The sequence below is a fragment of the Ctenopharyngodon idella genome, chromosome 7 (assembly GCF_019924925.1).
Source record: "Ctenopharyngodon idella isolate HZGC_01 chromosome 7, HZGC01, whole genome shotgun sequence".
In the NCBI taxonomy this organism is placed as follows: Eukaryota; Metazoa; Chordata; class Actinopteri; order Cypriniformes; family Xenocyprididae; genus Ctenopharyngodon; species Ctenopharyngodon idella.
This window is the reverse complement of record NC_067226.1, coordinates 19605813-19633160: the sequence shown is the minus strand read 5'-3', so window position 1 is coordinate 19633160 and position 27348 is coordinate 19605813. Positions and strand designations below refer to the sequence as shown.

Sequence of the window (27348 nt, the reverse complement as noted above, 5' to 3'; positions counted from 1 at the left end):
GTTTGAGGACGACCCTTACACGCATACATACACAAACCAGTGCTGAGGGACATCTCCTACTTCCTGTGATTAATGAAGTCATGACTAAAAAAGCTTGGGAGAACAATGCAGGACCCCGATAAAGGCGATGACTTGGACCCTGAGCGTCTTCCCTTGACTCTAATACTGCATGAGCTCAACAGAGGAGCTCGATATTCTAGACGTAACAGGATGAGACCACGACTCTCTCTTAGATCTCAACTCACACAAACAAACTACCGGACGGTGAGCAGAGATGTGACCAATCTCATGTCAGACTCTGTCAGGGAAAAGAAAAAACACTGTTTTGCCACATTACTCAAGTAGCAGCAAAAGATTTCATTTGGCTTGGCCACATTCTCTGCCCCAGGGATTCAATGTTTCACTTTTTTCCCTTCATAATTCACTCCATCGCAGGAAGAATTCAGTGAATGTGTTTTTGTTCTGTGGCGGTGTGTGTGAGGCTGAAAAGGACTTTAATGAGGATGTAAATGACTCTGGTCTGGTCTCGGTCTAAACGTGCTGATTCTGACTGGCCATAAATCAACACCGCTCCAAAAGAATTCACATCTGCTAATCACAAATCAAAACTCTGGTAGTGGGGGTCGCCTTCACTCCCAAGTCTACTTCACTCCAACTGGCAAACAATGCACTACAAAAAGTCTTCCGTGAAAGCTATGGTGTACAATAAAACAGGTCAAGTACCCTCAATGTAGCATGACCCAAAGGAAGCCCTTTGGCTTATTTACAATACTCAGTTTAGGAGGGAGATCAGCAGTCTCTGTCCTTCAATCCGAAACCACCAGTCACAGACCCAACCATTGACCCTAGCTGTTTTGTTGACATCAGAGATTTCCTATTTTGCCGGTTGTTATACTGTAACTGTTGTAATGGACCTGGCGTGGTCATACGTCTAGCTCTGCCTGCGTATCGAAACGGTCAGCGAATGCAAAGATAATTTAACCTATTGTGCGACAGGAAGTTGTTTAGGCAAAGACTTTCCAACCATTCATCCTCCCTAAAGCAGCTCTAATTTGAAGGAATTTGCTTCTTAAAACCGCAAAGCTCTCAGATGCAGACTTTCATTAAGGGCCTATTAAAAATTACTTTGTGGCTACGTGAAGAGAATGCAGCGTTTAATAAGGCCTCCTCGTCGGCGGCCAGTTTGACAAATGAGCGTGGGCCTGTGCGGCATTCCACACGTGGTGCCGGGGTCTAATTGGCTGGTATGGGCAACAGAGACCCGACTATGAGCGGGTCTAATGGCTGAGTTTAAGTTTAATCCGGAGAAACAGATGGATGTGCTTCGGCTTAATCATAACATCATGAAACAATGTGCACCAACGTCTAAGAACAGTCTAATCAAAAAACTTCAATATATAAAAGGCCGCAGATATCAAAGGGCCTGCTTGTGAGTGTAAATCAACTTAATGATGTGATAAAATTGCAGGCAGACAGAATGACAATAAGTGTGCCAAATGTGACTAAATACTACCAAAATACCAATATTTTAGCCAGGCCAATTAATCAGTATATATACACAACACTTCACAAGTTTGGGGCAAGTAAGTTTTTTTTTTTTTGTTTTTTTTTTTAAGAATTTGAAATTCTTTTATTCAGCATAAACATTAAATTGATAAAAGTGTTTTCAACACTGATAATAAGAAATGTTACTTGTTCGCTATATTAGAATGATTTCTGAAGGATCATGTGACATTGAAGACTGGAGAAAAGACTGCTGAAAATTCAGCTTTGCCGTCACAGGAATAAATTACATTTTAAAATATATTAGCATAGGAAACAGTTACTTTAAATTGTAATAATATTTCACAGTATTACTGTTTTTACTTTATGTTCAATCAAATAAATGCAGCCTTGGTGAACAAAAGAGACTTCTTTCAAAAGCATTAAAAAAATCTTACCAACCCCAAACATTTCAATAGTACATGAATCGATTTTTTTTTTTTTAAACCCAACATATTAAAAACATAAAAAAAATAAGCACATTATTTACTTATATAAATGTACTACATGTATATTATAATTGCTTTATGGCAAACTATTAAGGAATTCTTTAAATAATAAAGCATAAAATAAGGTGTGCCGGGATAACAGGAAGTGACATTGTGAGGTACAGGCTGCTAAGTGGAAAGGAAGGCTGTCTCTGAGCTGAGTCATCCTCTCCCTCCCTTCCTCTCAGTCAGTCATGCTAATAAATGAGGATCTTTGCAGGCCGGTCTGTCATGGGCAACAGCTGTGTGAGGAACAGGGCAACAGCTGAAGCTGAGGAGTGGGACAGACACCGACACAGCTGCCACCACTATATCAATGAACACACACACACAACTGCCCACTCACTGAAACAACATGCGGAGAAACTGCCATTTGTAGCACCTAGTATCTCTGTCTGTCCCTTTGAGCTTCAAAATATTTTTTCATCAGTCTTGTAAGACGCAGATAAAATCTTCACAGTGGTGGGTTATCTATCCACCCCTAACCAGGGCATAACTCCCTCGACACCATCTCCAATCTCATCGTCTGAGGGACAGTGTGTTTATACTCATTTCCGTGAAGAGGATGGAGTTGGCTGTGTGTGTAGCTACACCGTGTCAGTGTGACATTGAGACAAGGAAAGAGCTGACATAATGCATTGTTTGAAAGAGGGCAAAAGGCCTCTTACAGTGAAAAACACACCACACTATGACTGTTCATTAGACAAGGGCTTATTCTAGAATCTCAGATCAATGTTTTTTAACCGATCATGTTTACATATACAAGACTAGATTATTATGGTTGTCCATTAATGAAATCGAAATGAAATGATGGCCTTCTTGCTTCTTCTAAATGAAAAACCAAACAATATGTTAAGAATGTGAACTGTTGAGGGTCTGTCGAAATGTGTAAAATGAGTTTCAGCCTGTACAGTGGCCCCAAAAACAATATGACTTTTTGATGTATTACATAAACCAACAATAAAAAAAAGTGGACAGAATACAAGAAGTCCTGTGTGAGCAGCCCATGAGTATACTTTAGACTGACTAACAAACTTGTAAAATGTATTGCTGTGTAGGTCATTGATAAGATTTTGTCCAATGATATTAACAATATATCTAGCTGGGTGGCAGGCTAGATATGAACAATATATTAAATAAAACAATACTTTTATAATGTACACTACCATTCAAATGTTTGGGGTTGGTAAGATTTTAAATGTTTTTGAAAGTCTTATTTGTTCACCAAGGCTGCATTTATTCCATCAAACATACAGTAAAAGCAGCAATACTGTGAAATATTATTACAATAATAATTCTTTTTTTCTATTTTAATATATTTTAAAATGTAATATTTATTCCTGTGATGGCAAAGCTGAATTTGCAGTATCATTACTCCAGTATTCAATGTCACACAATCCTTCAAAGATCAGCTCAAGAAACATTTCTTCTTATTATCAATGTAACCGTCACATTTGATAAATTTAATGCATCCTTGTGGAATAAAAGTATTTCTTACTGACCCGAAACTTTTCAAAAGTAGTGTACATTCAATAATTTAGTCGTCTGCCACAATAATGTATTTGCATTATCCTCATTTGACGGCTTTTCTCAGTAAATATTAATAAATGCTATTATACTAGATTTGATTAATCTGCATACCATGTAATTAAATCTATTCCTGCAAATATTTTAAGCAGTTCACAGCCCTTTTAAAATATATGAATGTAAATTTAGTGGAATATGTACATTTATGTGTTTACTCCAAAAGGACACCTTTGTGATGTCACATTTATACTGAAAATGGCTTTAGGACTGATTAAAAGGAATTACAAAAGTGTTTTCAAGCACCAATTTGCTTACAGATACTTGTTATATGATCCACATATTTATACATTTTTAAGTGTGACCAAATACTTCTGAGGGCCACTGCATGACTGCCCAGTGAGGGTGTGGTATATGGAGAGAATGTGCATGTGGGGTCAGAGAGGCAGACTGGTGCTCTACCTGCCCTTCCTGTGGGGCCGCTGGCCGTCACCACTGTACCTGCTGTGGCAGCGCCCGCCTGAGCCGTCAGAGGAGAGGGAGAGCCCACTGGAGTGGAAGGGTTTGAGGGGAAACTACTGCTGGTGTGGTCAGGAGAATAAATCTGCAAACGAGAGTGAGAGAAAGAGAGAGATCAGTCAGTGAGGTAGCTTACTCAACCTTTTAAACCTGCAACTTGTCATTTCCCTCTCTGGCTTTACGGCCGCGGTTAGCATCCCTCAGTCTGTGCTCAGCCAAAATTGGCTCATCAATTCTGCTGATTTTACAAGCAGAGCAGCAGTAAAAAAAAAAATGCTCACAGAATACATATGGGCTCTTAACAGCCTATGCCGCCCTTTACAATGTCTGCAGAAAAAACAACCCCTCCTGCACTCTAAATGCTGTGTGACACCTGCAGTACAGCCAGCGTTCTCTGGCTTTCTGACACATCTGTGGTTGTTAATAAGTCAAAGCCTGGGCCCACGCCACACACCCGCTGCATGTCGCACATCACAAGTGAAACCACATGAGCACAAAAGATCAGAAACCCTGCAAGAGTGCGTGAAAACGGCTAAACAAACAGTGGAGGTAATAATTCACATTAGAGGTAGACAACATGTCCAATATCTTACAGCACGTTGACAGTATATATCACACTTGTTTTGTTATCAAATGTTTTGTATATTATTACATAACCATGCAGTAATGTCTGTTTTATTTCATTATTTTTTGTTTTGTTTTATTTTGGTTTTACTGGTGAAACCAAAACATGATTGGACGCGCAACATTAGAAGCCGTAGTAAAATCTGATATATAAAAAATTGGTTAATATATTCCTACAAGAAAACATCATGATACAGCCAGGCCCTAATTCAGATCACCCTCAAATTCTGCTTACATGGCGTCCATAACGTCACTTCTAATACATAATAGAGAGGAGATGGAATAGAGAAAAGCAGCTGGATGATGCAGAGAAAGAGAGAGAAAAGACATGGTCATTAATCTCTCTTTTTGGAGCTCATTAGAGCGAATGAGTCTGGCCCGTGGCTGTGTGGATGGGCGTCTCGGGCTCATCTTCAGTTATGGATGAGAGGTAATAAAGCCGCTCCCTGCCTGCCCAATAAACAGCGGCTGAGACAGGCACAGCCCTGCCCACATCACAATAAACAAACCAAAGCCACGAAGGAGAAAGGCCTCCAGCCTTTGCCTCATAGTGCAACACTACCCATAGTTTTTTTTTCCCCCCCCCACCTGACTGATGTTGTTTGTGCGAGCATCTTATCATTTTCAGAAATTTTGTCTGAAAAGGGATTTTTTGGTTAAGCCAAATGTCAAATGAAAGTAAACATCCAAGCCATACTCTGCATTCTGCTAAAATGGTTTTCGGTCCCATAATGGAAACCACTATGAAATATTCAGGTTTTGATCCCAATTATCTGGCAGGATTTGAGGAAAAAACAGCTCTAAAGTTGTGGGCCATCACTTGCGGGGGATCATGAAGTCCATTTGACTTAAAAACACATCAAAATGCGGATACTATCATTATTAATCTTCTTATTAAACCCTGAATGCCACACTTTTGTGTTTCAATCAACTCTGCAAATCCTGCCTGGGGCTTTAGTACATTCATCTCTCAGAGTAGACAGAGAGAGAGAGAGGAAGAGACAGAGGGGGCAAGTGATTATAGAGTGAGAGTGATATCCAGAGAGATACAAAGAAAGAAATACTCTGCGATATTAACTGATATTGAAGATTCAAACGTGTGTAATATACAAGGCTTTTATATAGCATTTTTCTTATTCAGTGCATTTATTCTTCACAAATTAAAATATCAGCATAACTATTTTAGTGAAAAGTTGACTAGAAAATGAATATGAATTTGGTTTGTCTATCTTCCCATTTAAAATGACAGAAGCACTTGAGCTGCATAAGCTCCACAAGTTCATTTAAAACCTGATGATCATGTTCTCCATCTGTACAAAGAGTCACATGATCAGTATCACATATTTCCTTATTTGATTAGTGGCATAGCGTACAGTCTGAAATAATTATTACTGCTTTGTTTTTAAGCTGTCGAAATCCTAAACCTTTTTTTCCATGTCGTCTCTACACTATTGAACCCAACTGTATGTTTCATGAGAGTTTTGTCTAGATGATTCTTAACTGTTCACCAGTAAAACACAGTATCTGATCCATCATGACGACCATCTCCTCCGCCCTCGTGCTTCAAGACCTCTTACGGTTGCTGACCTAATGAGTAAAAACCGAGCCATTTGAAGGGGTCCTGGCTGACTGCTGTATTTCTAGTGTAACACCACTCATTTTACAAACAACAAACGGATCTCCGCCCCCTCATCAGTCACGCTGCTCTCCGCCAGCGGGGGCCCAATGAGCACAAACCATCCAAAAGGAACCTAAACAAAAGTGGCACAATGGGCGGCCCGCAGAGCCGAGCCGCAGCAGTTAGGACGTTTCCCCCTCCCCTCATCCCTCCACCCCAGCCCGACCGTGTCCGTTTCACCGCAGCTTTATCATGCTAATAGAATTGAGTCTGCAAATACAAAAAGACTTAATTTGTGATTATCTTTCAGCCGCACTGTCTTGTGTTTGTTTGTGTGCCAGAGTGTGCACTCGTGGCCTCACCCACAGTATCTTATTACATTTTTTCTTCTTTTCTTTCTTTCCCCAATCAAAGAGCAGCGATTAGGCGTCTAATTTCTCAGAAGAGGAGGGCGCTACAACCGTTCCAACATCAAAAGGTTAGAAAAAGCTTGTCCTTGTCCTCGGCTGAGAGGTGAGTCTACGGCTCCAGTCCGAAACAGTGCTGAATCAGTCCAGATGTGTTCCTACTTTAAAAAAAGTCTTGTTGTGACTTACTGTAGGATAAGCAAGTCGGCAAGATTTTTTTTTGGAGTAAATAAGTCTTTAAGTTAAGCTCGGCAAGTTTTAGAGGTTATTGTAAGCTCCAGTTTCAGGGACACATTAGGAACTCGCACGAACGCCAGCACTCATTATCCAAACCAACGTATAATCCACAGGCTTTTATGTACAGCTCCTTTTCTTGTATACTGCGAGATTAAGAGCACAATTATCCGGGCTTAGGTCCAGCAACATCCACAAACAGATCCCCTGACCTTATTCAATCTCTTAACCTTCTGCACTGCTACTAATACCCAGCCTAAGAGCACAAGTCCTGTCCTTTAAAGAATTAACTGCACCATTATGATGGGTAATCTTGCCCGCATCTACAACACGAAGATCCTGAAAGCAAGTTGGACAACACCGTATACCACTGAGTAGTTAAAATAATAACGCAACATCTTTAGTCCATTTCACGGTCTTTAAAAGATGGAGGGATGTATATGGAGAGAAGTCAATCCCTGTTCTCTGAAATGGTTAATGTATAGATTAATCGGTCTGGTTGAATGGAGAAGGATCTCACCGAAGCCAGGGCTTTTCCCAGCGCGTCTCCAGTCTGAGAGCTTCCAGTGGCGTTCCCTCGGTTGGCAGCAGCTACACAAAGACCACACAGAGATACGGCATTCACATCGGAACAGAGCTGACAGAGACATTAGTGTCATGCATTTTTTATTGGCGAGCAGCAGCTGGTGCTAGGTTTGTGAACTGATCGAACTAAAAAAGTGCTGATATAAATAAGTGATAAATAACCTTCAACTTTTCAACTATCTTCAGGGATATTTAAAAAAGTGATGTGATATTTGGGTGAAGAAAATCACTGATGTATTTATTTTTATATGGCAAAACAAAATAAAAACTGTATACATATACACACATACATATACATAGGCTGCATTTATTTACAGCAAAAAACAGTAAGATATATTACTACAGGTTTAAAATAACTATTTTGTATTGTAATGAAATTATTCCTTGGAATGACTGATAAATCAAGAGTAACACTATAAATGTGATGTGTGCAGGACAGCGTACCCATGACTCCCTCTGCGGTGTTGACAGGTGGAGTGTGAGATGCGGTGACGAAGGGTGAGGTGCTGGCACTGCTGCGGTGGAAGCTGGACATGGGTGGCAGGCTAGCGTTGATGTCTGTGGGCGACACCGAGTGTGGCGGGTAGTTCTGTGACAGAGAGAGAACATGGGAACTTCAGAGGAAGAGCAACATTTTTAGCTTTCTATATACGGTTATACAACATAAAAGGGTTGTATTTGATCTGATCCCACAAAGCATTCTCACCAGGCGGTCGTGTGAGTGCAGGTTGCTGTAGTTTCCAGACTGTGGCATGTGAGATGAAGATCCTCCCAGCATTCCCCCATAGCCTGGCTGGCTGATCCCATTGGATGAGTTCCACAGCTCAGAGGAATTGTGGGCCCCATCTGATTAAACAACAAGCAATAAAATTTGAACATTAAAACATGGGAAATATCTTCATTTTCTAGTTTTAATATAAGTTACTTTGGCGAGGAAGGTTTAAATTGTGAGCGAGACCGAGGTGACATAAATTTAATAAATAATGCTGATAAACAAGGACAAACACAACACACAGTTTGATATGTGAGCCAAAGCCTGACCCCTACACTCCTTATTTTGGATAGAGGATGTCAAACAGACTGGCCTCTCTTTAAGTCTGCTTTTACACTTGAGTCTGAGCCAAGCGCTGAGCGCAGCTGAGATAACATTCAGCCAGCCGCTGCTCACTTGCTTCCGCCTCAACTTTTAAAGGAAAAATTCCTCATAGTCCGAAACACACGGCTTGAAATGGCCGTATAATTTTTATCAGTCCTGATTGGCAAAGCTGGATATGCATAGTTGGTTTACTATCTAAGTCTGTGAAGTCGGTAGCATGATAGGCAGTGACTGAAATGTAAAGAGAAGGCTTCCCAATTGTGAATAAATGAATAAATAATAATAAAAAAAGGGTTCAATGTGTGGGTTAGAGGAAGGAATGTACAAGAAGTTATTTGAAAATATTGATACTGTATAACTAAAGTAGACTGGAAGAAGATTTGACTTTAGAATTACGTATTGCAAAGAATACATATTAGAATGATGCATCATACTGTACGTGCGTCAGACCTGTTAATGAACTCGGTCCATATTACAACTCTGCATGACTAGTTGACTAGTTTCTAGGATGCATATGATGCTCTAGTTTCTGTGACATCCTAGAAACCTGTCAATGTTTACTATATTTTTATAAGGGTTATTTAGTCTTCAGCTAGTATACTCTATGCAATTACAAATGCAACTAGCTATGAAAGCTCAATTTCATGCGTTGTGCCAGATCACAATGCAATGCTATAGTGAGAATATCATCTCATATTCTCTTTCAGGTCACCCGCGCCTGAATATGCCAACTTCCCTACTATACAGTAGATAAAAACAGTACATAAAAAGAGTAGTATGTCCGAATTCACAGTATTCATAAAACAATAGGCAAAAAGTATCTAGATGACCTACTATTTCTACTGAGATTCTGAGGTGGGCATACAATGACCACGTTACTATCTCGGCGAAGTGACGCAACTGTCGTCATGACAAAGCCAACATGGCAGATGTAGTACGCTTGAATTTCATTCATACAATAGACATTCATACTATATAGAATATACTTTTTTTTTAGTTTGTTCCTTGTCAAATGTAGTATCTATTTAAACTCAGTGTGCAATCATGTAATTAAACACTGTTTAATTACATGATGGTGAAACAGTTTGTTAACAAGTTAGTTAAGATCAAAATATTTATAGCTAGCTACCTGAATGATAACACAGCTAGTTTGACAGCAAACTAGAGATACAACAGAGACAGTATCTCTATTGCCCCCTTGGGGTTTATTATCGCTACAGTAATGCAAGAATGTATGCAATATGTATGTACAACAAAACCATGTGTTTGCAGTGCTTTGGCCAAGCATTCATGTCTGCACTTGCGTATTTGGATAAAGTATGTTTCTGGCCTTAAAAACAAAAAAAAAAACTTCCTTTACAAAGTCAAAATGATAAATAATAATAAAAGTGACAAAAAATGATCGTGACTGACCGAAGAAAGTGCTTGCGAACATACTGCTGGGGGGTTTTGGGGACGGGTAAGATGGAGAGTCTCTGTTGAAGTCATCTGAGCTGGGAGATGGTGCATACACCTGCAAAAAGAAAAACAAAATCAGACATTATAATTACGAACAACTGCTTACAGACAGGTGTAAGGGAACGTAGGCTGCTGTTTTCATATCTACTATAAAACACAGCAACCACATGTCATTAAGCGTATCCTCATACCCTCATACCACAAAACCTGACTGCATAATACAACACAAACAATGCAATGCAACGCATATGGCCAATTTACAAATTCTTTGATGTAACAGATGGCTAATTTAGAAGTCTTATAAAAAAAGGGAGGATTATCTGCAGCGTAGTGTGCGCTTCAGCGCTTAATTGTAATATAATGACGTCGACATGCATGCCCGCCGAACAAAAGCATCAAAACAAATGGATTAATATGCAAGGGCGTTAGGGTGCATATGTGTTTGTGTTTATGCATGTGTATTTTAGGAGCTGTGGGGTTGGACAGGGTCAGGCCAGCGGAGCAGTGGTTACAGCTGCAGAAGTGCCCATTCCAGTAGAGGAGGATCAAAGACATGAGACTACAGCCCAGTAATGTGGCTCTCTCAGTTCATCTGCACCAGATGGGACAAAACCTCTCAGAGGGAGAGAGAAAACACTAGTATGTATGACATTAAAAAAAATGCTAGGTAAACATGTTGAAGAGAGTCTTGCTCATTATCTGCCATTAAGCAAGACAGACTCACTCAGGTCCTCCCTTTCAGGTGTCCTTGTCACCTGCCATTTAAATTCCTCCCAGCGAGGAGCTGACTGCACCGTCACAACGTCTGTAAGAACCAATCCTTGTAACGCGGAGCAGATGTGCAGCCCAATGTGTTTCAAGTTACTTCAAGTTAAACACAACCTCTCAACATCACAGCAACTTTTATTCTATAAATAAAATCACACCACATGATATAATGTTAACGCTCTGTAAGAAACACCAGATCTTTTAAACAAGGCAAAGAGGCAAAAGGGTATACAAAGTAAGACACAAGTAAATATATTGTAAATTAAATATATAAGAAAAAATATAAATATTTGTTCTGACAATAGTTGTATTACAATTCTTGGTCCCACTTTATATTAAGTGGCCTTAACTACTATGTACTTACATTTAAATTAATAATTTGATACAATGCACTTATTGTGTACATACATGTGTTTACATTGTACTTATATTTTCAAAAACCCCTGCATGTAATTATATCTGTAATTAATTTCTGTTATTACATTTATAATTACACTGTTGACCCATACCACCAAAGCTTTCCCTAACCTTACCCGTATCCCACCTCAATAGCAGCAAAAGTATTTTGCAATTCAATATGAACCCAATAAGTACATTGTACTTATTTTTTGATGTAAGTACATAGTAGTTAAGGCCACTTTATATAAAGTGGGACCCATTTCTTTACTAAATGACATAATACATCATAAAATCTGAAATTTGTCTAAATTAGTTTTACTTATTTTTAATAATTAAATTAATTAATTATTAAATTATAATTATTTACACCAAATCCAATCAATGTGACTTTTATCTTTGTTGATGCTCACAACATCTGACATTTAATAAATAAATAATATCTGTGTGCAAAGATATAAATAAAACTCTTTACTAAATGACATAATACATCATAAAACCTGAAATATGTCTAAATTAGTTTTGATTTGATTATATGTATTAATTAATTAATTATTTATTATTAATTAGTTATACTCTAGTTAAATATTGTGACCAAAACAACAAAAATTATAAAATAAAACGTACATTTATTACAAACAATATTTTTTTATTAATTTATTAATTCATAATTATTTACACTGTAGTGAAAATACTGACCAAAACAACAGAATTATAAAATAAACTGTACACTTATGACAACAAATTTGAATAAAAACTGTGCAATAATATACTAACTTTATTAAGAATAAGAAATGAATATGCAATACACTGGCAATTATTGTAGCAATTATAATCAAATATTAATTGCATTAAATTTCCATTGTCAGATCCCCCAACTCATTAATATTTCAGATGTACGCAAAGATCCCCTTCATCACACACATAAACACACGGCTGCAGCATGTCATGACACACTCTGCATTACGATCAACATCTAAAGCCTTTCAGTCAGCTTAGCCAGCTGTGTGCGGCTGGGCACCTTGCTGAGGCGGCAGTACGGGCCCATGTGATTGGCAGTGAGTCTGTTCATAAGCTGCGACGGGCTCCCGTGGGTGTGCAGGCTCACACATGTGACCCGGGCGCTGGAAGTCCCCTGGTGATCTCAGGTTAGGGCGGCGTGGGATAGGGGCCTTTGTCTCCGCCTCACGGCTCAATGGGCAGCATATGGCAGCGGATAATGCTAATTGTCCGCTTTACCCCGAGCTAACCAGCCGACCCGTTAATAAACCTTCCTAAACACCGGCGCCCCGCTCCACCACCAGGATAGAGAATGAAAGAAAGCACGAGAGAAAGAGCAAAGGAAATGCTTCCTTTGACCAGAGCTTTAATTAGGAAACTGTCAGTTATTCACGACCCTTTGATCTAAACACCCACGTTTACATTTTTTCCCTCATTGTCCTTGTTAAATATTGAATGTGGAAATTAACAGTGGAAAGAAATGAGTTATTAGGTGTATATCTAGAGTTCCCATAGTTTTTTTACCAATACATTTAATTATAATTATGAGATTATAAAATATTTTTTAAATCAATTCTAGAGACCGCAATCACAAAGAGCAATTTGCAGCCAATTTTAATATACCTAAAAAAAAAAACTATATTCACTTATACATTTTAAATAAATTTTTTAGGGCTGAATTGATTGCAGCAATCCTGTATACATTTCCAAAATCACAAAATTCATAGCAAGCTGTTATTAAAATGTAGTCATGAGCAAAAAGCAATATAAATAGTATTTTTTATTTCAATTCCTATGTGAGTAAATGGAGACGAAGGCTCACGCTGATGAGTGAAATGAGTTTTTCTCTCCTTTCTCGCCTGTCACACCTTCCTTTGATCTGAAAACCACATCCATCACAACAACACACGGAAAAACCACTAAACTGTCAACATATGGATAAGCCCAATGACAACAGTGAGAGAGGCAGGGAATAGACAGAGAGAGAGAGAAAGAAGTGATTATAGAGGGAGAAAAAAAGGCCGAACAACAGACTAACCTACAAGGACGGGCTCAGAGCAGAGGGACTGTGAGTGACAAGAAAATATCCTGCCTCTGCATGTCACTTGTTTGGAGTAGGATCGCAGCCCGAGGGCCTTCCTTTTCAACTCCCATCTAACACACTTATCAAGGCGAAAAGGCACGCTACTCGTGCACAATGAGCCCCTATTGAACACAGCAGCTCAGTCCTGAAGGGACACGTTTTGACTTTTAAAGCCAAGTCTGTCTACAAAGAGCAGACGGTAAAAGTTTGAAACTTAAAAGCATTTAGTTCCTTACAGATACAGGTGGAAGCCTTTCGAGAGGAGAAAAACAACACGATGGTCTGCTTTGAACAACTACAGACGAGCACGCTGACTCATTATGCAAAGTTTCTACCAGAACAAAAACCTTCAAAAAGGAGAGTATGTATCTGAAAAAAAAGAGCACTAAGCACTATTTTCCAGCTGAAGGCCCTCGAAATCTTAAAGGAAAAGCACCTCAGACAAACGTGAATTAAAGTGAGAACAGCAGAGAGGAAATAAAATATTTCACACGTCATAAACTGACCCAATCAAAGCCGGGGAGGCCGCTTGCCCTCCAGGGCCCGGCCATAAAATTATTGGTACCAGCCTGACATTCAAACAAATCAATGTGACTTTTATCTTTGTTGATGCTCACAGCATCTGACATTTAATAAATAAATGATATCTGTGTGCCAAGATATAAATAAAGCAACACAAGGAAGGGTTTATTGGGCATTTACCCACTGCTTTGGATCATAAAGCTCAACTCTGACCCGAGTGAGCCACATGCTCCTCATTTTCTCTTTCCTCCCAGCCTGCATTACAAGGCTGGAAATACTTAATATAAAAAGATCAAAGTGAGCTTTGTGGTGCAGGAACAAAGAGATCTGTCATAATGGCCTACGAGGAAAGCTAACTCTGGACTCTGTCAGATGACCTCAAAAGAAGTGAAAACACAAGCTGGGGTCTCACGTTTGTCCCCAGAAACAAGATTGGAAATTTAAGAAAGTTGTGCAAACATGATTGCTGCCGCTCTTGTTAAAAGCAGCATAAATAATGTGAACAACATAGAAATTTAATAAGCAAGCTCTTATTATGCGGGTAACGGATCATTCTTAAATTCAGCAAACAGATGGAGAAATCTCCAGAGCCCCACACAGACAGAGAGAAAGACATCAGGGAAATCTACTGGAAACTTTTTCCTCTCTACTGAAGTAGTGCTTTGCATTGTCTGGGGAGCAGCGACTCACTTTTAAGGAAGTAGGTGGAACATTCTAACCCCCCTCGACAACATGTTTACATAGCCATCTAACTGAGGACATACCATAGATATTGTTTTTATATAGCTAATTATATATACTACAAACTAACCATAACCTAAATAATTATAAATACAATAATATTTAAATTATATTATTATAAATTAATAATAGTAAAGTTTTTTTTCCCCAAAAATTCATATTTATGTAGTTTATCGAGATCAATTTGTCCCCAAACTATAACCAACTAAAGCCACCCACACACAACATTATCTATCTAAGGTCACACAAGACTTGATGTGCAAATGATGTAATTTTCATTATTTTTCATAATTCTTTTTCTTGGGAGGTCACTCCCAAAGGTAAGTTTTATCAGATTTTTCAATCTTCTCGGAAACTAAAGCCAGCCATGAGGTACAAGTGCAGGTTCAAGTCGCCAACTCTTCTTTCTCATTCACATTCACAGTTAATAATGTTAATTTATTTCATTTTTCTAATTATATAAATCATTTTTCACTTTGAGGTCATTCCCAAAGGGAAATTTTTGCTTCCTTTTCAGAAACTATTCAAGTAAACCCAAACATGAGGCACAAGTGCAGGTTTGAGTCGCCACCTCCTCTGTCTCACAAGCCCGTACCACCAATCCAATCATCAAGCACCTGACAAACGTTCAGCACACATGCACACGAGCGTTCACACGGACAGCCACACGCAGACAGGCAAACAGGCATCGTGAGAGGCACACAGAAATCAAAGGGCCTGTGGTGGAGAGGTTTAGGAGTCCCATCAGGATTCCTGTAGAGAGAAGAATGCCTGGCTGATTAAAAACAGATGGAGAAACAGCGATGCTGCTGCTCTGAGCTCAATCGGCAAACAGGAAAGTCAAACCTCAACAGACAGACTCTCTTCTTTAATCATTCCCAGACTCCCACTTGTTATTATTGTGAGCCCGTCTCATCGCTCAGCAAAGTGGCCGCTCAGAGCTAACGGTGAGGCGCAAGCACATCCAGCATCGTCACACACATCTACCAACACCAAATAATTATCCAAAATAAGCGCCTTTTTAATCAAGAAAATTGACATGTGTCAGTTTGCCTCTAAAAAACATTTATATTTCAGATGCTCAGTCAACACACTTTTTTTTGCTTTTAAACTCTCTACAGCAGTTAAAATCAGGGTAACAACTCACACTTGTTAAACGGCAAATTAAAGTAAATGTTGACCTAGCTCAGACTGAGGTAATGGAAACACAGTCAGCAGTCACACACACACATACATACACGAGCAAAGCCGAGAGCAATGAGACCCTCAACTCAGTTTCAACACACTGAACTGACACGGCTCACCACTCCATTAAACCCGACAGCCCACCTTGCACATGAAAAACATGTTTACTTACACACATTTCCTCTAGGGAGAGAAGGCACTCACCGATTTTCCGTTGTAGTAATACATGCTGCCCATTCCAGGCACGGGGTAGGCGCAATACATGATAAAAGCCTCAGAGATACTGGGAAAGATGTGGAGCCAGATACAGAGGATCTCTTTTCACCAACCCGCTCAGTACACATACATCCACTCGCTGCACAAGGGACTAATTCCTTCAGTGCTGGCCCCCTACACATGGATCTACTCACAGACAACTTATGCAAAGCAGGACCGTACCAACTCAGCCGGCAGCGAGGGGGGAGGGCTTATGGGAGGAGGAGGACGGACCAATACCCAGAGCTCGGCTCCCCTAAAGCCTCATAAGTGCTGAGGCAAAGAGAGGAGGGGGAGATGGAGGATAAAGAGCGAGGGAGGGGCGAAAAACAAATGAGTAAGTGGATTGACTTGTACTTTAAAAAAAGAGACAGAAAGGAAATTAGAATGGTGGATTTTTCATGCGAAAAAGGGCCGAGCAAAACACTGAAATGACGGTTATGCTCATTTACCTGTTGATTCTTGTCTGTTCTTTTACAAGCTAACAGAAAATGAAATAACTAAACTGATATCCTTTAGAGGCGCACACAAACACAGAAACAGAAACACACACTGGTCTAAATCCTGAGCTGATTAATCTTTTGTTTAGTGATTATTGTTTTTCTTTTATTGAGGGGTTAGATTGAGGGTATGGAAAGGATTTCCACACTGCATTAATAATCTTGTAAATGAAAAGAAAAAAGAAAGTTTTAGAGACAACTGTACGTATAAAATAATATAATATGAAAATGTATAACATAAAAAGTGAAAGTATAATGTTACAAAAGATTTCTATTTCAAATAAATGCTGTTTTTTAACTTTCTATTCATCAAAGAATTCTGAAAAAATGTATTAAAAATATTAAGCAGCACTACTGTTTTCTACTTTGATAATAATAAGAAATGTTTCTTGAGCATCAAATCAGCATATTAGAATGATTTCTGAAGAATCACGTGACACTGAAGACTGAAGTAATGATGCTGAAAATTCAGCTTTACCATCACAGGAATAAATTACATTTCAAAGTAGATATTAAATTATAATAATATTTCACAATATTACTGTATTTGCAATCAAATAAATGCAGTATTGGAGCATATGAGACTTTCAAAAACATACAAACAAAAATCTTTTCAACAGTAATTTTTTTTTATCTTGTTTATATTATATTATATACTGATATTAGTGTATGCTTTTGAGTTTCAGGCCATGCACTTGTTTGCTGTTAACCAAGTCTTGTGCTGAAAGTTGCGACCTGTGGCTGTTGTTTTAATAGTCCCCCACAGTGGCGTGACAGCAAACACAGAGCGCTGTTGAACACATCCAACAGCTGCAGAGGGGCCGAGCCTGACGTCAAGCACCGAAAGCAATGACGCTCCATTTCCTCAGACGTCCCCTCCTCTTGCTCGCATTGTACCCACTGCTCCCCTTCCTGGGCCTCTTGCCCATAGACCAAGGGGGCGGTAGGGTACACAACCCAAATGACAGGCGCACTGGGGGTGGGAGAAGAGAATGAGGGGATGGAAGGCAAAATGAAGGGAAATGGAAGGGTGGAAGTGGAAGCAGAAGCAAAAGACTGGACACAGTCATTGTGAATGAATGGACAGGGGTGCAAAAATAGACGGGGAGGCCGAGGTCGTCAACGTGCTGTGAACATGCTAACCTGTAGCACCATCGGTCTCTTTAAAGCCCACTCTACTCCGGGCCCTTTCATGTCTGTCACTGCAGGCTTCCCAGTCCAAACACCGTCCTCCCTCGGCCCATTCACAACATTATTGTTATGGAAAGATGAAAGGCTTCCCAGAAAACGATACTTTATTATGCTTTTCCCTCTAATTCTATTATTATTTATTCTCTTTTCTTCTCTGAGTGAGACTCTTTCAAATGTGTCCAAGGTGGTTGAAATCGACAGGCTGGTACCACTTTAAACCTGGAGCCGTTTCAATTCGATTCTTAAGGAGAGAGACGGCCATGATGGAGGAATGCTTGAAGGCTCCATAAAACAAATCCAGATAAAGAATGCACTGCTGGGAGGAAAAGAACACGGAAAAAATAATGAAAGAGACAAATGAAAAAGGACAGAAATGAAATCACAAATCACGGACACATGTCCGGAGAGTTCACAACGCATGTTTGCTTTGTTCTCGCAAGATTTCCACACAGCTGCCACACATAACTTCATTATATTGGTCACCACTGTGAATATAACGAATCGCGGATGAGTTTCGTTGGACATTTACTTGAACTTGGTTGGTTACATTCAGTTACTAGCTAAATACAACTCAATAAAGTAAAGCAACCAGAAGCGCAACAGAATGTTTTTGTCAGCCCTTATTTTAGTTAGCTCCGACCGACACAGTAACATTTGTTTGGCCTAGCATTTTTGTACTATTTTTCAGTTTTAATATATATTCTCTATAGTTTAAAAAAATGGTAATAAAATATGACAAGATCTCAGATTTAAACTGTGTCAAAAAAAAAAAAACTTAATTATGTCAGATAACACTTAAGCGAAACACGGTCAGATCAAAGTGTCTGAATAATTTTTGGTTTGACTATATACACATATATATATATATATATATATATATATATATATATATGATGAAACACACTTAGGAATATTTCTGCATACTGAAACTTTGTACTGTATTTTAGCTTTTAGTAAGGGCATAAAACTTAATGCTGGAAACGTAATGTATTACACTGAACTGTTAAGTCGCACCTGGTTAAGACAGTGTTGAGCCAACCCAGTTCTTCAACACACCGTAGACACAGGAGGTCTGGGATTCACCTGTGCTAATTGTGTGGATTATGGAGTTTAAATGTAATAGGTACTGCAGACAGTCTGTCCCACTAATCAATCTGCAAACTAGACACTTCCACATCAACATCCCCACACACATCCCACGCCTGCAAATTAGAAACATGCAGAACGCTCATCTCAGCCCATACAAGCTAATTTAACATCTTCGTGTTTCTATAAGGCCATTCATCACAACACATTAGGAGGAAAATATCTCTCCATGGGTCTCGTGGGCTTATGAGCATTCTGTTATGTGCTTGTAATGATTAATGTTTCCCTGCCTCAGGACAGCGCCTAGACAAAACACGGAAAAGATGGCATGAACATTATATTAGAATAACACCAGTATTTAGTGAGCATCTCCTCCAGACATGATAAATCCACCGGGGCCCTTTCATCAGGGTTCAGGAGAGAGCTTTAGGTTTTGAAGCCTTTTTGCATGTCTGGGCCAACATATTAGTTGAGCAACAGGTCTTCATCCAATTACAATACATCAAGTGACACGAAAGCGGCTCACCCACTTACCTGTCTTGCACCTACAGCCACAGCCCACAGTGACACCTTCTCTACATGTGACATCTGCTGTCTGCTGACCTACAACCAGCGTGTCTGGGGCTCACGTGCCGGCTGCAGTCCAGCCAGGTAAATCAAGCCAGTGCGGCTTAGATTAGCTGTGCTTTACACACATCACATCTTAAGATAATCAGTTCTGACTGTTGACAGAGCATGCTCTTAAAGTGACCACGGCTGTGAGGATGTGCATTCATGCAAAATACAAACAAAATGTATTTACGGAAATCTGAAATCTGAATGCACGTCTAACATATTTCTATGCTGTATTCTTGTACTCCAACTGTAGCTGAAAGGCACATATCTCTGCTGTTTGTGGGCTTCAGGTTTTATGGCTCTGAAGTCTGAGGTAACTTTCAGCAGCCTAAACGGATAAAGAAACCCGTTCCCTCGTCCTAAACTGATAAAGAGGTGGGCACGTCTCTGTTCAGCATCAGACATAAACCAGGAGCATCTATCTAATCACTTATCTGATGAGCTCATATCCTTTCAGACACACACAGTCATACACACACACACACATGGTTACCTACCTATTTAAATGACATACACCTACTGTTTAATAAAAATTATAAAAATGGATACTAAAATTAAAATGTAATGATGGCAAAATATCAAACTGCATGTATTTATGAGGTATAAATGTAATTTAAGTTAATGTATAAAATAATAATAAAATCAAATGTTAAAATATTGTATCTGTGCTAAACATGCAGTGTTAAAGCACCCTACTGAACTGATACTATGAAATTATAATAATAATCAAATAAACAACAATCAAAAATTAATAATCAAACATTAATTTTTAAACTGATCAACCAATCACTGTTATGACATTTAATTTTAAAATAAAAACTTTAAAATAAAAGAGTGTGTTCAATAGCATGTAAGTTTTTGCTGTGGTTTGTGAAACAAGTATTGTGAAATTTCACTACTTAAATTTTATTGTGAAAACCCTTCTCCAAATATAAACCTCTTTTTTTTTTATATAAGAAACTTTTTTTTTTTTTTTTTGAATTTTATGGTTAAAAATAAAACAATTTTATTTTTTTCACAAATATCTATTTTATTCATTTATTCATTTTATCTGTGAGGACTACATAAAGAGGGTTTTTTTTAGATGTAGTTAATTTCTTCCAGTCAATTTTGTTCCTAAAGAACAGCTTACTAAACTCAGACACACACATGCACACACACAAGCACACACTGACCCAGTGCACTGCCCTCTGGTGGCTGGATTATGACCTGATGGCCTAGAAGACAAACCTCAGAAAGACACATGGTTTCAAGTGAGACATAATGAGCCTAAATATAAGATAAGTTTGGGAGGAAGTAGAATGTCTGAAGATCAAGCGAGCTATTAAAAGCTACAGGTTACAGGATACCGTCTGAACGCGTGGGTCATGGGAGAATACAGAATGACCTGAGAGAATGAGAGCACAAGACTGAAAGCTCAGAGATATCAAACCAAACAGACCTTTTATTCTATACCTCTAGCTGTAGAATATGCTCTTTAAAACAGAGATGTGAGACCATAAAACCCAGCGCTGAGGAAACACAAAGAATAAGAGAACAGAGATTTTCTCCAGAACAAAGAGCAGTGGGCACATGAAAGACCTACATCAAACTGTACTGTTATTCTTTATAGGGCTTTAGTGGGGCCTTTTATCCCAAGGCATGTCCGACTACACAGGGTCTTCACTGCCAGGTTGTGACCTTGCATTAGAGGCAGGGGGTTCAAAGAGAGTAGGCAAAAAAGGAGGTGGAAGCAACCCAGAAGAACTACACACAAAAGCTCACTGTGGCATCGGTGACCTGCTTTAGCTTGCTTGGCCTGTAGATGGCTGTCTAGTCAAAAATGCAGGATGCATCTTCTGAATGAAGAAGCACTAGTCAAGCTGACATCCTTCAAGCTTTGGGCGCTAGTCTCGTGTCCTTGTCGCCACAGTGGATCATAACCTTCTTCTCACTTCTCTCCTGGTGCTCGTTTCCTCGCTAAGTGCAACTTCTGCCCGAGCGAGGGTGCCTGAGCTATCTGTCAAGAGCAAATGACAATCTTTTTTGTCATTCACAGCCAGCGTTCTCGCATGCAAAAGGCCCCGAAGGAAAGCAAACACTCCCTGCTGCTTTCTCTCCTTGCCTCTTTTCCTTTCCCTCTCTCTCCTCCGATCATCTCTTCTGGGCTGAACATCGGCGCCCCAGTGCAGGCATTGTCACATCAAACAGTCGTGCCCGTGACAAGGGTGTTTAAAAAAAGCCTGGCTATTTACACACATAGGCTGCAGCTCCAGGCTCTCAGCCAAGTATAAATCTCCCACAAGATGTAGTTACTCGCCCAAAGTCATGGGGCCGTCCATCAGCCTCTGACTCTTTTTCTCCCTCAGTACAAGAACGGCTGTCAGGAGGGCTGGGGTCCTTCAGCACAGGTGCCCACACAGCTGCCTGAAAGCATAGCTGCTGCTGCTGCTGCGCCAGACGCACATGCAAACTGCAGAACACGCGTCTGCCACGCTCTGAACGGCGAGCCGAGCACTCCACCTTCATCTGCTTGTAGAGATTCCTAAAAACACTAGCAGCCAATAAAACAACTATTTAGCCAGGCATCATGTGGCAAAACTGGTAAGAATCGCACTCACACAATGTCTATGGGTTGAACGATTAATAGAAATAAAACCGAAATCCTGATATGAATTAGTGTGATTTAATTAAAGACCCCCTGTGGTGAAAATCAAGTTTTTAATGTTGTTTATATGTCTATCTGGTGTTTTTAACATGCTTTAAGACAAACCATGTGCAAATTCATAAGTCAACACCATTGCTGAGTATTTTCTCTTTAAAACTGCAGTAAAATAAAGACAGTCTCAAACCTAATCACTGGTGTTTCTGACATCACAAACTACCTTGTAACCAATCACGTCAACATGCCGGCAGGCTTTAGCATATCATTAACTGACCGTGCAAGGGAGTCTCAAAAGAAGGTTATCACGGTATATTTTTCTGTTGATATGGAAAATTGTGTACATTTAGCAATATGGCGGGTGTATGATGCATATTACGATGTTATGATGAACTATATGCTTTTCTCCACTGACATTAAGGTGCTCAAAGCGTTTGTAAGGATACTGATTGTTAGAAGACAGCTGTCTGACTCGTGAATGTGAACATGGTTTGTGTAACATTAGCAACACATAATTAGCTGTTTGATAACGTAGTCAAGCAAAACGCTAATTATATTAATTACCGTTATGTGTCCGAAGCGATAATTGTGTAGCGTTTACCTCATTAAGTTGACCAAGTGGATCTGGTCTGAGCTGGTGTGAGCGAGTGGAGGCGGGGCTAATTATCATATTCATAGATCCGTGTATATTACATGAGGCAAGGGTGTAGAGATACATTCAAGCTATTTTAAGGCATTAAGAATTTTTTTTTTCCACAGGAAAAAAACGTTTAAATATGTAATTTTGATGATCAAAGATGAATTTTAAGGGATACGATTATTGACTACAGGGGGACTTTAAATAAATATATACACCAGGGTTATTATTTTTAACAAAACCGTAAAAAATGTTCATTACTTAAAATAAAATAAACATTAACTGAAACTTAAACTTATTTTATTTCAGCTATTTGCAAAGACACAATGTACAAGTTGATGTATTAAAATAACTAAAACTAAAAACTATGTAGACATTTAAAAATGACAAAAAAATGACAGACAACAATTATCTAAAATTAAAACTGAATACATAAAATTAAATCTAATTTGAAATATTAATAAATAGTATAATAGTATTTCAATGATACTTAAATAACACTGATGTACACTGCACATTTTACAGTGAAACGTGGCAATTTGTTCATTTATACGCAAAAAGCCCATGATAAGTGTTTTTCAGCCAAAAAAAAGTTTCATAGTTTAACATTTGAAAATAAATGAATCAAGACGAAAATTTTAGTATTGTAATTTTTACTTGTTGTACAGTAAAATAGCATTATTATTCATTTTATTGTATGCTTGATTTTTTTATTTTACAGTGAAATATTATTATTACAATAGTAGTGTATATATGTATATGTAATAAAAATCATAACAATTATAATTATTATTATTATATAAATCACAATATGACTTTTTTGGCCAAATCTCATTTTAAACTGCAATCGCTATTTAAAAAAAAAAAAAAAAAAAAAAAAAATTAAACAGACTTTTTTCTTAGTTCACAAAACGTTCAGACCTACTTATGTCTAATCTTCAAGTGTTTAAAGACTGAATAATAAACATCCGCTATCTTTCTTTAAACCATTTCCCGCAGTTCAAGGGTTAACAAGGTTCCCTCGGCTTCAAGCAAGTACACAAATCAAACACGGTTATAAATATTTGTACGTTCTCAATCTGCTGCCATGTCTTATTTGGGGCTTTCTGTCGTAAAGCATGCCCTCGGTGCTCTAAAATGGAGCGGATGTTATTCCATAAATATTTACAATCCATACGTAAACTATGCCGATCCATCAGTCGTGTTGCGTTTAAAAAAAAGTGATGAGCTGGTAAGAGGTAAATAGTTAAAGTATTTTTAGGTGAGTTGGGGGTTGTATTCCCCACAGAGGATCTGATGATGGGAAGCATTGTGTTCATTTTGTTTATCAAGCAGCTCTACGGGCCTCTAGTGGGGCTCGTCTGCTTACACAAGCAAAAGCTTTCAGAGGCATCTGCAGCTGCAAGCCCACTGTACAGGTACCCTGCAGACTGCATGTGCGCACACACACACAGCTGCCCCAGCAACCCTACGTAGCTCTGCAGGTGCACCTGTGCCGCCGTGGCTACCAGCACCCAGATTTACGTCTTTGGTTTTACGTCTAGCCCTTCAAAATCTCTCGACCAATTGTGACGATTGTCACCAAATGCCGGTCCACACTAAACGGGTTTCCATCCATCCATTTTTTTACACAAATTTTGGGATATTGCATGGATGGAAACATGAGAATACAATTTCCACAGTGCACCAAAAAACTACAACAATAATACATTAACAATAATAAATGCCTTATTTACATAAAAAAGTCAAGTGACTGTGTTATGTGTACAGTAACTGGGTTTATATTAAATTTAGTGGGATATTGCATAAAAGCACATAAAAATCACATTAACTTCCTTCATGCGCATCAAAACATTCACATGATTTTGCCTCAAGTCATATTACTGAAGAATTCACTCAGATTACTACTACTACTACTACTACTACTACTACTATTTTTCTAACCATGCATAAAGTGCTTGTGTGAGGGTTTTTATCATTTATAACTTCTGGAGAGAAATAGTAAAGACACTAGAGAAGTATGAAAAGTGTTGACCGTTTTTTTTTTTTTGTGAATGCTATCAAATAGAATATTGAAAGGTTTTGCGTTTGGCCGTACTCATGCTAAGCGCTCGGGTCAAAACTGAAGGATACTTTGGGCTTTGGTAATAAGGCGTCTGCCACCAATCGCTAATAAAGTTTTTTTTTTTAGTTTATATAACTCCTGACCAAATTATATAAATAAAGTCTAATGAATAAAAGAGTTTTTTTCTATGTACTCTAAATCTGTTACTTTTAATTAAAGGCACACTATGTAAATTTTCGCCGCTAGAGGTTGCTTATTCAAAACAAAGGCGTAGCTTTGATGATGCCTTGATTTCGCGGAATCACGGGAGGTGTTGTCTTCACGTCTACAGCCGGTGGAAAAAAATCGGGCCGGGACTCGGGCAGAAATCATGTTCATGGATGAGATTATTAACGTTACTGTAGTATGAAGCAGAGCAGGGCTGAGTGATGTGGGAGCTGAACGAGGCCGCTGGAGCGATTGATAATGAGAGACGAGCATGACACACGTCTCAAGAGTAGCAGACCTTTTATTATGCCGCAGTCGCCGCTTCTTCAAGCGAATGTGGGGTAAAGCAGCGCTGTTTTTCATATTAGATACATTTGTGTTTTGAAAGTTGTTACTTTGCGTTCGCTCTGCAGCTACTATGAGACACTAAATGCACATTGCAGTAAGCTAGATCGATATTGGACATGGTAAAACATGGTACTCGCTGTAAATCAAGAAAACAAGATTTAAACAATAAGACTTAGTGTGTTGAGCTATATAACACGATTAGTTTTCTGTTGATAAATGTATCCATCCAAACAGTTGCTCACCTGTCTAATAAAACATGTAATATATTAAAGCGTCTTTGGTGTTTCCATGGTTTGTACAAAATAAAACCGGAAACCGACGCACGGACACGGTCCGTGTCCTGGTTAAAATAGCTTATTTCTCCGGATTTAAACGTTCTTGGAAACATTTGGGATAATGTAAGTACACAAGTCAACAAAATATATGAAATTGTTCTAGTGTTTTTTGCATATTTGAATCCAACAATCTTACATATTGTGCCTTTAAACTGCCATAGTGATCACAAATTCAATTTGCAATTTCATTACATAGGTACTGACACACAAGTTCATCTGTTGCGAGAGTGATTTTGAAGAGAATTCAGCCTTTCTTACAAGAGCAGAGTTCTATATTCCCGGCGTGCACAGTCACTGCTCTACCCTGCGCTGAATTGAGCTGCTTTGAGTTATGAGTCACACAAGTGCACCTGCGGCCATGTGTTAAGTACTGACAAATAAAAGCTCTATGTCCATTTACACAACAAAGAGATGTACCCCACGAGGCCACCAATCTTTCCTCAACCCCCTTACCACCCCACCTCTCTGTCTTTTTCGGTCTTCCCTTGTTTTTTCCTTTGGCATTAGTAGTGAAAAGTATCTCGCTCCCCGTTTCCCCCGAGTCCCATATCAACTGGAGCAACTCTGTTCCAGACAAGCTACGATTCAAACACAAATTTAAAGACAAAAGTGCGTTGCGCAACTTTTTATTCATGTCTCGTAGAAGAGTCGCGCTTGATTTCTCGCCTGCGTTGCGTGCGATTATTGAGAGCTCACGAAGACTAATCCTGCTGCCACGCGGCCCTCAATGGCCTTGTTTTGTTCTACAGGAGGAATCCGAATCCTGCTGTATTAACGTGAGGGGATCTCTGTGCTAAAGCCATGGCACCCATTCACTGCAGCCAGCACTGTGGTTTGAGGGCAAATCTAAAAGGAGGCTTTCACTATCTGCCCTCCGTTTTCTTACAATTTATGCATATAGAAAGGGTGGGAGGGAGTTGGGCGAATGGGGGTCACAGGCGGAGTCAAGCTGTGCTCCACACTTCCTCTGAATCCTAATGTCTGGTGCTCCACCGGGATTATCGCCCATGGAAATTTTCCCCCAATTCCACATTATTAATCTCTGTCTGTCCTCCTGTTCTGGCTACATAATGACTAATTAAACATCAAAAGAGCTGTGGCGGGGATGCGGCATGACAGCTCGTGTCCCTGAGCCCTTGTTCCCGCGGGAGAGGGGAGGAGAGGGAGGTGAGCGCTGATGGGGCGGCCTCACAAATCAATCAACCATCGTTACCGCGCACCTACACCCGCCGTGCTCCAAACGGTGGATTCGCAAACACAACAGAGCTGATTTGTGAGGCAGGTTTGGCCTCCCGTGTACATGCGCTCGACATACGCACAGGTACGTGCTGCCACCATGTCAGAGGACGACTTTGATAAGACGAAATTCAAAAATGTGTGTGCCGCTGTACCAACGGTTTTCATTAAACTCTTCTGTTGTGTCTGCTTGTGTGCTAGCATCTATTTTTAAAGCAAAGCGATGGCAGGAAGATGAAATGATGCTGTACTCACAGATGTAGGCAGGCCAGGAGGGGGCTTGCGCACTTTCTTTGTTTGCAGAGGATCTGTGGAGAGAATACAAAAACAACTTTGAGACATTTGAGGGGAAAAAAGAATAAACAAGCATGAGGAGGCACTCAGTCAGATGTCTCTTTGATTACAGGTTTACAAAGACAAATATAAGAGCATTGGTGTGGTA

At 39.3% G+C, this 27348-nt stretch overlaps 1 protein-coding gene and 1 long non-coding RNA gene across 13 annotated transcripts in view; one reads left to right on the top strand and one right to left on the bottom strand.

Annotated features, from left to right (window-relative positions):
* tcf12 (transcription factor 12) overlaps window positions 1-27348 on the bottom strand; it is a 118788-nt gene that overhangs the window by 12807 nt on the left and 78633 nt on the right. For 8 of the 12 annotated variants that reach the window (XR_007930826.1, XM_051899199.1, XM_051899206.1 and 5 more), the window contains 6 exons: window positions 27162-27214; window positions 10051-10150; window positions 8248-8387; window positions 7986-8130; window positions 7477-7547; window positions 4017-4158 (listed from right to left, as the gene is read on the bottom strand). Coding sequence is in view for 11 of the 12 variants with exons in the window: in XM_051899199.1 (XP_051755159.1) it covers window positions 4017-4158; window positions 7477-7547; window positions 7986-8130; window positions 8248-8387; window positions 10051-10150; window positions 27162-27214 (651 nt within the window). In the remaining variant the exon portion in view is untranslated. Of the gene's footprint in view, window positions 1-4016; window positions 4159-7476; window positions 7548-7985; window positions 8131-8247; window positions 8388-10050; window positions 10151-15994; window positions 16251-27161; window positions 27215-27348 lie in introns of those variants that run through there. The other 4 variants (XM_051899202.1, XM_051899204.1, XM_051899209.1 and 1 more) reach the window with 3 other exon arrangements.
* On the top strand, window positions 16280-27093 carry LOC127515501 (uncharacterized). Its single transcript, XR_007930827.1, has 3 exons — window positions 16280-16382; window positions 19374-19473; window positions 19691-27093. It is a non-coding gene; the product is annotated as an uncharacterized LOC127515501 (long non-coding RNA).